The following is a 12,209-nucleotide window of genomic DNA, read 5'->3' on the forward strand; positions in this document are numbered from 1 at the left end:
ATATAAAAGACTTTCATGCCAGTTTCAGAGAGACAATGTCCATCTCCCAAATGACCCAGTGGATAGGATTTACATCTCTCACAACACTGAGTATAACCACAACACATTGCAGTTTCCATCTTTGGAAATGAATCAAGAAGTTGCAGTGCAGGCCTGTCTGCAACCTAGAATTTCCATTCCCCAAAAGTTTGTATTCAAACAGCAGACAGTCCATAGTATGAATGACAGGTATGTTCTAATGGAGCAGGAATAAGATGAAGATTGTAAGAACAAAGAACTTTTCCAGAGTGAAGGACAGAGAATGTAACACATTGGTGATAAGATGGAGGAAGATGAAGAGTAGAAGGAAGGGGAGAACTCAGAGCAAGGATCCAGCTTTTTGGGGTACTGGGATCTGCTTCAGACCTGGCTGAAAGCCATGGGGACATATTTCAAAATGTAATAAACCAGTGTGTTCCCTGGCCTCAGTTAGCTTTTACAATCTTAAAGTGTTAAAATTCTAAACTAGACTAACACCAGTACCACTTCTCAGAAATTCAGCACATGCTACTGGGATGGGTGGGAGTAGAAGGGACTTGCTCTATCAGACTTGTTCCAACACTCTTACCATACTTAATAGAGTTGGAGCTGGGCTTCACCTATATGGAGAATGTTCTCCTAAGCATATTTCAATTATAAGATCATATAAGCTTATATGAAGAATTTCTTGGGATTTTTTTTCTTTGGGGATCCTTTGTAGTTGTATAAATGGAAGAGAGTACTAACTTGGGAGTCACACTTTTGTTTTATGACTTTCATCTCCCTTTGACATTTATGTCAACTGATGCAAATAACTCTTGCCAGTAAATATTGCCTGTACCATAGTAATTCCTCCTGCCATAACTAGAAACATTCTAGAAAACATAATAACAAATAAAATGCAAAAGTTTAAAAGACAAGCTTATGAGGGGTATTGGAAATCAAAAGAGACCATGGAAAGTGGCTGATTGATCTAGTACAGTGGGAAGTAAGTAACCCCTATAATAGTTCTGTCACAGGTATTATCAAGCATTCGTTTCACCTAGCTACTTTCATTAAACTCCATTATCATATATATATGTAGCCTGGAAAATGCCTACACATGATGAGCCTGTTTGACCTCACATCAAAACCACATATTCCACCTTCCTCAATAATCTCAAGATGGCATAGCTATGAACTTCTTGGCCTCCTATTCCCTTATATTTTATCACAGAAATCAATCTCCTAGCACATTGTCTCTGATACCTTCAAATAAGTCACTGTGAGGGCCACCCTCTCAAATTTCAGTTATCTTCCCATCTACCTCTAAGCATCAGTCTCCACCAGTAACTTTTACATGTTTCTCAGGAAGAAAAATGTAACTACCTTCATGACTTCTTATCATGCCAAAGTATGAAATAGGCAAATATGCTGGAAAGCTGTAAACACTTAACTAACATCCAAGAACTCCCTCAGAAAAAGGAATCCTCAGCCTTTCTGATACCTACTTAGGTAAGGCCGAGTAGCTAGGTGTGGATGGATATGAGGAGAGCTTCACAATCTTGCAAAAGTGTGAAGAGCTGTGTGTGTGTGTGTGTGTGTGTGTGTGTGTGTGTGTGTGTGTGTGTGTGTGTGTGTGTGTGTGAGTGTGAGTGACACCGTCAGCCTTAACTTCCTCAACTGGTTGTCAGGCCACGACTGCCCCGGGTCTGACAGGATTGCTGAGGTGGGGGTCCCTCGGGGCCTGGTCGGAAATGGCGACGTCGGCGGTGGCCAGCAGCTCGGGGAAGGGGCGTGGGCCCTGTCCCGACCTGCCCGTTCCCTCCGCCAGATCATCCGCGAGGACCTGTGGCCCAACCCCCTGCGCTACTACCCGAGGGAGCAAGGCGCCGGGAGAGGTAACTGGGAGGGGGGCACGTCCCTGAGGAGCCCCGGGGCAGGGGGTGTTGGCGAAGGGTGTTTCCAGGACCCTTTCCCAATCGGGGTGAGGCAGGCTGAGACAAGCCTGGGAGCGGGGCGACCCCAGGCCGCCCAGGGAGCGGGCGCGAGGGTGAGCCAGGGGCCCGGAGGACCCAGGCGCACGCGCAGAGCACCGAAGCTTTCGGCTTTCGCGGAACGTCCCAGGGGTGTCCGCGAAAGGAGCGGGCCTCCTCAGGCACCCTCGTGTGCGTCGGCACACCCTGGCTTCGGCCCTCCCTGGGGCCTGGTCCGACTGCCTCCGCGCTTGGGATCAGCTGGGCCCCTGCGTCCGCCCCCGGCCGCCTGGCCAAGGCCTCCAGACGCTGAGGAGGTGGGCTCCCGGGTCGCGTCCCGTCCCTCTCCTGGGCTGGTTCCCCAAGTCTTCCCTGAATGTCCAGGCGCATCGCTCAGAGACCCGGCTCCACCCGGACGGTCCTGGAAAGGGCCGCAGGCTGTCTGGAGGCCACTGGGGAGGCGCCCGGGGAGAAAGGGCGGGGCGTGCCGCCTGTTGCGCGCCATCTCTCTGGTTGTCTGTTGGACACAGGCCGCTTCAGCTGCACCTTGGGTTGTTCCCGTGCGTGTCCGTGTCGGTCTGTGCCCGCGTGCCCGCGAGCAGGCTTCCTCATGCGTCGGTGGTCCTGCAGAGCCAGCGGTGAAGGCGACGGAGCAGGAGAGTTCGGCCGAGTAGAACGAGAGCCCGGAGGCGTGTGCAGACGCGCGTGAGACCGGCGGCCGGGGTCTGGGGCACCGGAGAGGAGCGAGGAAAGGATCGCCAGTGGAGGTTGCAGAGGGTGGGCAGCACGTACCCGGAATGAGGCCGAGAGAGACGTCAACAGGCTAACGAGTGCTCCTGTCTTGCTCCCGTGCTGTGTGATTGTCCGGGGGTCGCCGAGTGGTGATGTTCCGGCCCAGTCCGGTGGGGCTTTTGAAGGGGCTGCCCGTGTGTGGCAGAGAGGCGGGCCTGTGGGAGTGGAGGACGTGGGAAGGGCAGGCCTCGGCTGCTGCTCCGGGGAGGCCAGGTTGCCTCCGAACAGGGCAGGGTCTGGGAGCAGGAGGCAACGAAAGAGACAAGCTGGCGCGCTGGGGACCTGTTGCGCGGGCCGGGGAAGGAGACGGGGACCGGTGCTGGCGGGCAGGGGCCTCGGGGCCCGCTGTGGCTTGGGTTCAGCGTTCACCCTGCTCGCGGAGCCTCACGCAGCCCCCTCCGTCTGGGGTGTGCGCCACACGTCGGCCCCACGCCAGACGGGCGACTTCTTAAGCCGAGGGTCCCTGTTCGCCCCCAGGCGCCCCAGGAGGCAGGCTGTGAGTGTGGAATCCTTCCGGGCATGACCCCGCTCAGCCCTGGCTGGGTGGGGCGGTGCAGGGCTCCAAGCAAGTGTGAGGGAAAGGCGGGCGTGAGCTGCGGCTGTGGCCCCGTGCCGGCGCGTGAGGCTGTGCGGGTGAGGGAGCAGGGGAGCAGGCGAGCAGGCGGGCAAGGGTGCCGGGCTGTTTGCGGGCGGGGCTGGGCGGGAGCGGAAAAGACCGGCGCCTCCGGGGGCTGGGGCAGCAGCGAGATTGCTGGCTTTCAGGCTCCGGGGTCTTGGGGAGGGGAGGAACTGGCAGACAGGAGCCCCTTCCCCCTGCTGGAAAGGCCTCCCGGGGCGTGAGCGCCTTCCTTTCCCTGGGGTCTCCTCGTGGGGCGCAACAGTCCGAGGGGCGAAGGTCAGGGGGCGGGGCCGCAGGGCCCGCGCCGCCCCAGACCGGCAGTGAGCCGCCTCCCCTCTCTCCCACGCTGGCGGTGCGCCGCGGCGGGCTATGCCGCTCTTCAGGCTGTGTGACACGTAGGCCGAAAGCTTCTACCCGAGTCTGCGCTGGCTAGCTAAGGGGCCCGAACGTTCAGAGTAACTCACGCTTCTCCTCGGGACACAGTCCCTGCGGCTCTGTCCTGGTCAGGGAACTGCCACCCACACGTCCCTCCAACACACAGCCCCGAGCTGCCTGGGCTCCAGGCCACCGGAAGGGGACAGTCCTGGGGCAGACAGATCTTGGGCAAGGGGCCTCTGGGAGGGATGGCGGCAGGCGGTGGGGCGCTGTTGGGGGGGTGGCGGGGGGCGAGTGGGCAGGGCTGGGGTGGGGGGCGGGACGGGGCGGGACGGGATGGGGAGGGCAGTCGGTGGCCAGCACCCGGCGGGGCCCTTCCCGAGGGGACAGCCGCTTTCCGGAGACACCTGAGGTCCTCGAACAAAGCTAGGCACCGTCTCCGCGGTAGCCCGGCCCGGGAGAGAGCGGCGCGTGCCCCCTCTCTCCCTCCCGGTCCCCTGCAGTCTGGCCGCGTGGTGAGCACCTCTGTCCCCGACGACACCCCACAGCGCCCCTGCTTTGCCGCACTTTGGGGGTGTGCTTGACCGACTGCCCCAGCAGAACGTTTCACGGTCGTGGAGGGTTGCGGTGGGAGGTTCATGGATCCCAGCCCTCCCTGGCCTCCCAGCGGCACCGGCCACCCGCTGCCAGCTGCGGCCTGTCGGGTTTGGGGACCCGAAGGCCGGAGAGCCTCCGTGTACAGTCGTAGGGTGGCAGAGGTCGCCTCTTGTCCCGCTCGGGCTGCTGCTGCCCCCGCCCCTCCCCCAGGTCAGTGCCTAGGTTCCCCTGCTCGGGAGGCACGAGGGCAGCTGCGTTGCAGGGACCCTGCGGCTGGGGCCCAGCGGGTGGGCTGAGGCGGCCGTGGTGGGCGCCCCGCAGGGCCGCGGCCCCTCAGGCCTCTAGGCCTGGCCAGGGCTCTTGGGAAGGACCTGCCAAAGGGGAAAGACTCGAGGAACGACTGGGCGGTGTTCTCACAAGGCTCGCCCCACCTTTGCCGCCCCAAGCGCCCGTAGGCGCCACGGCTGGGGTCGGGTCCGGCCTGCCCTGCAGTGGAGGCGGGGAACGTGTCGAGCCTGCGACGGGTAGGGGAGGAAGGCTTACAGGCGGCCGGCCCCCGTAGGCTCGGGTGCCTTGGCCGGGCCTTGCGGTCCAACCCGGAGGACGCGACGCGGCTTAAGTGGGGTTCTGCCTGGGGCTCGGACAAAGCTCAGACGGACGTGGGACCCGGCCAAGCCTGCTGGGGCATTTCACCCGGGCAGCCCCAGGCGCGACGACTTGTCCGGCGCGGGTCTCCCTCATCGATGGAAGTGCGCACGGGCAGGCTCCGACTGTCGCAGGACGGGTGGCGCGTACGGACGTCGGCCAGGGGCTTGCCGGTGTCCTCCGTGGAAGGGCAGTTTCTGGGTGGGCCTTGCCTGTCTTGCTCCCCCCTTGCCGCGGGTGCGTCTGTGTCTGTTCGTCTGACTCTGGCCGGGAGCCCCCCTGTCAGATGCCCCGGCTCCCTGCCCTCCCTCACGCCTCACATGCACGCACGTCCGTGTGCGGCTGGCGCCTTGCACGTGTCTGGCCTGTGATGCTGCGGCGCGTCCTCCGCTCTTGTCACAGGCGACCCGCGGGAGGTCTGGGCCAGGGGGCGCCGACGGGTCACCGCCCGTCTTAAGTCGGCCCCTTGGACGTGGCCTGGCCCACCCCTGACCTGGAGCGTGTGGCCTGAGGGACGTGTAGGCCACGAGGGAGACCTGAGCCGTGGGCGTGGCCAGCGAAGAAGGATCCAGAGAGGCCGAACGGTAGCCCTGTCATTTAGGAAGCCCCTGAGGCCCCTGAGTGGTAGCCAGGGCTCCGGGCACACGAAACGGCATGCTGCCTTCTGCCCGAGGGAGGCGTGAACTGTGGTCCCCGGGGCCTGCAAGGTTCCCCAGGTGGCTCTGCGCGTGAGCGGGCGCGCGGGCGCGCCTACCCGGGTGTGTCGCGGCAGGCTCTGCGGCAGACGGCAGGACGGGAAGGGTGGCCACCTGACCTTTCCCTCGTCGGCTTCACTGGCTTCTTCCTTCAGACAGGCGGTGATCCCCACGTTCTTAAGGACCTTGTGTGGGACGCGTCGGCAAGAAAGCTTACACCTGGCCTTCTCGTGCTACAGCAAGACGGCTCTTGCAAAGAGCCCTGGCTGCCAGGGGCCTCCGAAGGCCGTGTGAGAGGCAACAGGAAGGCAGTTCAGGGCAGACACGTGCTCGTGCAGAGCCGTGGAGGGCACGAGCATCTCGCTGGGAAGCTCGCTGGGGGCACTGGGGCGCCCAGGACATCGGCAGGAAGGGACGGGTGAGCTCCAAGACGGCTAGGCCCCAGTCAGCTCGAGATTCCTCTCCGCTTTGTCGGAGAGGACCAAGGGAAATGGCGTCGTGCCTGTGTGCTTCCCGCCGTCAGGCAGTCGAAGGCAGACGGGAGAGAAGCCAACCCAGGAGGGCGGAAGGCAGCGGTATCAGAAGCGAGAACAAGGACTCTCACGACGGGCTGCGGGAGCGGGGCGAGAGGGGCGCAGGTAAAAATCCTTTCCCCTGGAAACACAGACGGCGGGCACCGTGTAGACGTATAGGTCTGCACGCGTGCAGGCGTGCCTCCGCTCGTGCGTGTGCGTCTGGTGAGGAGGCCTGAGAGTGGGGCTCGAAGGCAGGCGTGCGTGCACGGACCCTGAAAACGTGACAGGCTTTCGAAAAGGACGTCAACTCTGGGCCAGCTGGAATCACCGGGCTGCCAGAAGAGGCAGTGGGGAAGTCCCGTGCTTTCTGGAGAGACAGGGAAGGTGCGAAGGACGCAGGAAATAGGATAGGGCAGATTGCTTGCCGCGTGCGGAAGACCAGGGCCCCCCGCCCCCGCCCCCGCCCCCGCCCCCAGAGCGACAACCGCCTTTAAACCTTGAGCTCCTTGGCGGCGGCACACGCGTCCTGTCCTCCCTCGGAGCAGGCCGGCAGGAAACACCTTGCCTTGCTTGTTTGGTAAGGTTCGGGAGGCCGACCAGCAGCGCTGCCTTAGCAACTGGCACACACTGGCTTTGTCGGCGAGAAAGGCTGCAGTGTAGGCGAAGGCTGGGACGGGTGCTCATCTGGAGGCTGGGCGAGAGCGGAACCACCTCCAAGGGCGTTCACACTGCGGGCAGAAGTCACTTCCTTCCGTCTGCGGCGCTGAAGGCGTGCCGTGCGGTGGCCGCCGACCCGGGTGGCGTCCTGAACACCTTACTGTCTGGGCTGCCAAACACCACCGTTCGGGGGGAGGTGGGGGGTCCAGCGTGCCGGCAAACCGTGTCGTCCCTCTGCCTGTCTCTCTCTGCACAGGCTGGCCAGGGCTGCGTCTTGCGCGGTGTCGGGCGATCCCGGCGGCGACGGATGCCGGTCACCTTTGCTGGCTGGGAGAAAGGCACGGCCTGGCCGCTCTAGCACAGGAAGGGCGTCGTGCAATGGTGTGGACACGCCCACGTCCAGACTGTGGGGTTCCGCTGGCCCGGGCGGAGAGGTCTTCTATTTCCGGGCAGCGTAGCTTTCTGTAAGACTTTATGTGTCTGTGGGAGCTAACAGAGATCCCGGGAACGGGAGGGGAGGGGGCGAGGGAGGGAGGGAGGGAGCGGAAGGGGAGACACTCACACGCACACACACGCGCACACGCAGAGAGGCGCAGAGACACACAGAGACACGGAGAGTCACAGCAAGGGGGAGACAGGGAGAGAGAGCGAGACAAAGAGAGAGCACTCTGCTGCATGGCTTTTCTCGTCCTGAGCCCAGCAGTTCACCTCTGACAGACACTGGCTGGAAGCAAAGTACCCAGGCTGTCTTTCCCTCTGGAGCTCAGCAGAGTTCCCAGGGGGTGAAGTGGCTGCGTGAAACTGGAGTGACAGGTGGTCGGGGCTGGGGAGGGTGGGGGGCACGTGGTGGGAGGTGACAGAACCCGAAGAGGTGTCAGCGGGCCGCCGGGCAGTGCCAGAGAGATGCAAGGCCAGAGGCCTCCCTGGAGGCAGCGCGCGGCCCAGCTGCCCCCTGGAGGCTGGGCAGGGAGCTGGGCTGAACGCTGGGGCTGCGGAGGCCAGGCGGCGGGCCGGGTTCCCTGCCGGGGGGGCGGGGCCTTGCAGGGTGACGCCCACTGGCCGCTCCCCGACTGGTCGGGAGGTGGGGCGAGAGGCCTGGGCCCGACTTGACTCGGGCCTCCTTCCCGCCAAGCTCCAAATTCCCACGGGCCTGCGGGAGGCGGGGCGGGGGCGGTGGGCGGGCACGAGGCCATGCGCATGCGCCCCAGCTGCCCGGGAGCCGCGCAGCAGGCCGCCGGGGCCGAGTGACAGTGACCCCGACCCCTGGAAGACCCAAGCGCCGGCGCCAGCGCCGACGCGCGGGGACCTCGGCCGCTCGGCCGGCTCCTCCGGCCACGTGCTGCGCCTCCACCTCCCGCTCCTTGCTCCTGGGCCTTGGCAGCTGCGGCTCGCAGCTCAGGGCCAGGGCCACACGGCCAGTGAGGCGGGGGCCCGGGGAAGGCGGGCCTCCCCAGGAATCCTGGGTGGCCTTAGCTGTGGGAGGGGGTCTTCAGGAGGCAGGGGCCCGCGGGCGTCCCGCTGCCATGGCAGGGCTGGGAACAGAGCAGGCACTAGCGGGTGGCAGGTGCGAGGAGGCCAGCAGCCTCAGGGTGGAGGCCGTGCGGCAGGGAGCGTCGGCGGCGGCTGAGGCGGCGGCGGCGGCGGCGGCAGCAGCTGCATCGATGGAGGCGGAGGTTGTGGGCATGGGGGAGGCCTTGGTGCTGCTGGTGGACGACATCATGGAGGCTGTGGTGGAGGTGGTGGCGGAGGAGCAGGAGGAGCAGGAGTCGCAGGAGGAGGAGGAGGTGCAGGCCAAGGAGCGGGAAGAGAAGCCCTGGAAGCAGGGGCGCGCAGAGCCAGGGCGCGGACCCCCGACCTCCCTGAGCCCGCTGGAGGCCCTGGGGGCCCTTCAGTTAGAGCTGAGCGCTGTGAACGCCCAAGCCAACAGGGCCTACTTGCGGCTCAAGCGCAGGGTCCGTCGGAGGCGGGAGCCTCGTTTGGATCGAAGAAGAGCCATCATCCAGGACATCCCCGGCTTCTGGGCCAAAGCTGTATCCTTGCTGCTGCTCCTTGGGGTTGGCTGCTGCCGGAGGGCAGGAGGGGGAACAGGGCGAGAAGGAGGTTGGGCCAGGGGAGGGGGAGGAGGAGGGCAGGCGGCAACGGGCTGGGCCCGGGGTCGGGGTCGGGGTCGGGGTCGGGGTCTGGGGGCGGCAAAGGGCAGGGTGGGGAGGGGAAGCAGGAGGAGAAGGAAGAGGAGGACCGGGAGCGGCGGAACCAGGGGCAGGAGGAAGGGAGGAAGGCGGGCGCCAAGGCCAAGGGAAGAGGGCTGAGAGTGGAGGCATGGAGGCCTGCAAGGGCACAGCATGAGGGCGCTGAGGGCCAAAGGCCAAACGTGCAGGCGTGGGAGCGCCAACTTTGGGTGGATCCTTCTGGCCTGGGGCCTGCAGGGGAAGCCTTCCTGGGGTCAAGGAGCGCATGGCAACAGTGAACAGCGCGTGCAGAGCCCCCAGCACCCTCCCCACAGAGCAGAGAGTGGAAGCGTGCAGTCTCCCGGGGAAATCCCAGGAGACCGGTGGGCGTGCCAGGACCCATCCCAGTCAGCCAGAGGCTGTGGACTTGTTGCCGCCACGTCCCTGCCGAAGCAGCAGGTCGTCCGCGGCCAGGTGTGAGCTGCAAGAGGCCCCCGTCCCGGGCAAGACTACGGGACCCCAGACACGCCCTCGGGTGGGCTCCCAGCCTGGCCTCCACCGGCCCTTCTCGTGCAGGCAGAAGCACGTGCCCTCCCCGTTGCACCCTGTGAGTCCCCCGGAGCTGCAGCCCTAGCCACGCAGACAGACTCCTCTCACCCCGGAGGGCGGCTTGAAGGCCCGGGGCTTCCTTTCAGCACCCGTGGCCCGCCCCCTACTCAGAGGACGTGTGGGTCCACGGGGGCAGAGCACATCCCGACTCCGCGAGCGGTGACGAGCCTGCAGCCAGCACACACAGGCCAGCCACAGGTCGGGGACGGTCGGGGAACAGGCCCTCCCCGAGGGGGTGTCGACGGCCCAAGATGCACGGGAAGGCCGGAACCCCGCCGCCACGCGCCTGTGAGACGGCAGGGCAGGGCCCGAGGAGGTCGGCGGGGCGGGGCGAGGGGGGGGTGGGCAGCAGTGCGCGCCCGGAGTCCTGGCAGATCGCCCGTCCGGTCTCTTCCTCTGGCCCCAGCCTGGCTATGTTGGCTGTGGCTCTTCCAGCCGTAGCATGTGAAGGCTCCTTGACCTACTGAAGATTGTGAGTCACCCCCAGCTGTCGGCCTTGATCAGTGACCAAGACGAAGATGTGCTGAGCTACATGATCACCTTGGAGGTCAGGCCGGGCAGACGGAGGCCACGGTGGTGGGGTGGGGGGATGCGGGGAGGAGGGGGCCGGGTGTCCCCGAGGGCCGGGTGCGAGCAGCGGGAGAGCGGAAGGGGAAGTGGTTCATCCCTGCCGGGCAGGCCAGCTCAGGTGACCGGGACGAGCCGTCACTCTTCTCCTGCTGTTGGGCGTGGCAGGCGCAGGACTGGGCCGCCCCAAGTACCGCTGCAGGTTGATGTTCTTCTTCCGGAGCAACCCCTACTTCTGCAACCAAGTGATCCTTAAGGAGTATCACCTTAGCTTCGCAGGTAGGCGGGCTGTCCCGGGATGGGGGAAGGCGGCGGGGCGGGGCGGTGTGTGCCCGGGAGGCCTTGGATGCTGGGCCAGCGGGATCCCTCCCCGTATGCCCCGCTCTTCCTCTAGGCTACAGGGCGTATAGTTCCACTCCAGTGCAGTGGTTCTGGGATTACGAACGGGGAGCCCCCAGCCGCAGGCAGGACGCCGTCAGCCTTAACTTCCTCAACTGGTTGTCAGGCCACGATTGCCCCGGGTCTGACAGGATTGCTGAGGTGGGGGTCCCCCGGGGCCTGGTCGGAAATGGCGACGTTGGCGGTGGCCAGCAGCTCGGGGAAGGGGCGTGGGCCCTGTCCCGACCTGCCCGTTCCCTCCGCCAGATCATCCGCGAGGACCTGTGGCCCAACCCCCTGCGCTACTACCCGAGGGAGCAAGGCGCCGGGAGAGGTAACTGGGAGGGGGGCACGTCCCTGAGGAGCCCCGGGGCAGGGGGTGTTGGCGAAGGGTGTTTCCAGGACCCTTTCCCAATCGGGGTGAGGCAGGCTGAGACAAGCCTGGGAGCGGGGCGACCCCAGGCCGCCCAGGGAGCGGGCGCGAGGGTGAGCCAGGGGCCCGGAGGACCCAGGCGCACGCGCAGAGCACCGAAGCTTTCGGCTTTCGCTGAACGTCCCAGGGGTGTCCGCGAAAGGAGCGGGCCTCCTCAGGCACCCTCGTGTGCGTCGGCACACCCTGGCTTCGGCCCTCCCTGGAGCCTGGTCCGACTGCCTCCGCGCTTGGGATCAGCTGGGCCCCTGCGTCCGCCCCCGGCCGCCTGGCCAAGGCCTCCAGATGCTGAGGAGGTGGGCTCCCGGGTCGCGTCCCGTCCCTCTCCTGGGCTGGTTCCCCAAGTCTTCCCTGAATGTCCAGGCGCATCGCTCAGAGACCCGGCTCCACCCGGACGGTCCTGGAAAGGGCCGCAGGCTGTCTGGAGGCCACTGGGGAGGCGCCCGGGGAGAAAGGGCGGGGCGTGCCGCCTGTTGCGCGCCATCTCTCTGGTTGTCTGTTGGACACAGGCCGCTTCAGCTGCACCTTGGGTTGTTCCCGTGCGTGTCCGTGTCGGTCTGTGCCCGCGTGCCCGCGAGCAGGCTTCCTCATGCGTCGGTGGTCCTGCAGAGCCAGCGGTGAAGGCGACGGAGCAGGAGAGTTCGGCCGAGTAGAACGAGAGCCCGGAGGCGTGTGCAGACGCGCGTGAGACCGGCGGCCGGGGTCTGGGGCACCGGAGAGGAGCGAGGAAAGGATCGCCAGTGGAGGTTGCAGAGGGTGGGCAGCACGTACCCGGAATGAGGCCGAGAGAGACGTCAACAGGCTAACGAGTGCTCCTGTCTTGCTCCCGTGCTGTGTGATTGTCCGGGGGTCGCCGAGTGGTGATGTTCCGGCCCAGTCCGGTGGGGCTTTTGAAGGGGCTGCCCGTGTGTGGCAGAGAGGCGGGCCTGTGGGAGTGGAGGACGTGGGAAGGGCAGGCCTCGGCTGCTGCTCCGGGGAGGCCAGGTTGCCTCCGAACAGGGCAGGGTCTGGGAGCAGGAGGCAACGAAAGAGACAAGCTGGCGCGCAGGGGACCTGTTGCGCGGGCCGGGGAAGGAGACGGGGACCGGTGCTGGCGGGCAGGGGCCTCGGGGCCCGCTGTGGCTTGGGTTCAGCGTTCACCCTGCTCGCGGAGCCTCACGCAGCCCCCTCCGTCTGGGGTGTGCGCCAC

The 12,209-nt window shown here is 65.1% G+C and overlaps 1 protein-coding gene and 1 long non-coding RNA gene across 2 annotated transcripts; both read left to right on the plus strand.

The window, feature by feature from the left end:
• The first annotated feature begins 1,523 nt into the window (after positions 1–1,523).
• LOC135320399 (uncharacterized) lies at positions 1,524–2,817 on the plus strand. Its single transcript, XR_010379562.1, has 3 exons — positions 1,524–1,726; positions 1,832–1,898; positions 2,604–2,817. It is a non-coding gene; the product is annotated as an uncharacterized LOC135320399 (long non-coding RNA).
• Positions 2,818–7,246: 4,429 nt separating this feature from the next.
• On the plus strand, positions 7,247–11,843 carry LOC135320382 (testis-specific Y-encoded protein 1-like). The gene is made up of 7 exons (XM_064483465.1): positions 7,247–7,332; positions 8,001–8,898; positions 10,115–10,205; positions 10,393–10,491; positions 10,607–10,752; positions 10,858–10,924; positions 11,530–11,843. The coding sequence occupies exons 1-7, from the start codon at positions 7,247–7,249 to the stop codon at positions 11,706–11,708; spliced, it is 1,566 nt and encodes a 521-aa protein (XP_064339535.1). The 3' UTR covers positions 11,709–11,843.
• Positions 11,844–12,209: the final 366 nt, after the last annotated feature.

Source organism: Camelus dromedarius, chromosome Y (assembly GCF_036321535.1).
Source record: "Camelus dromedarius isolate mCamDro1 chromosome Y, mCamDro1.pat, whole genome shotgun sequence".
In the NCBI taxonomy this organism is placed as follows: Eukaryota; Metazoa; Chordata; class Mammalia; order Artiodactyla; family Camelidae; genus Camelus; species Camelus dromedarius.

Bases quoted from the DNA above. Each gene is read 5' to 3' on its own strand.
- LOC135320382 (XM_064483465.1), top strand. From the start codon at position 7,247: ATGGTGTGGACACGCCCACGTCCAGACTGTGGGGTTCCGCTGGCCCGG. The intron at 10,206-10,392 runs GACGGAGGCCAC...GCGCAGGACTGG, and splicing joins CTTGGAGGTCAGGCCGGGCA to GCCGCCCCAAGTACCGCTGC. The intron at 10,753-10,857 runs GTGGGGGTCCCC...TCCCTCCGCCAG, and splicing joins GGTCTGACAGGATTGCTGAG to ATCATCCGCGAGGACCTGTG.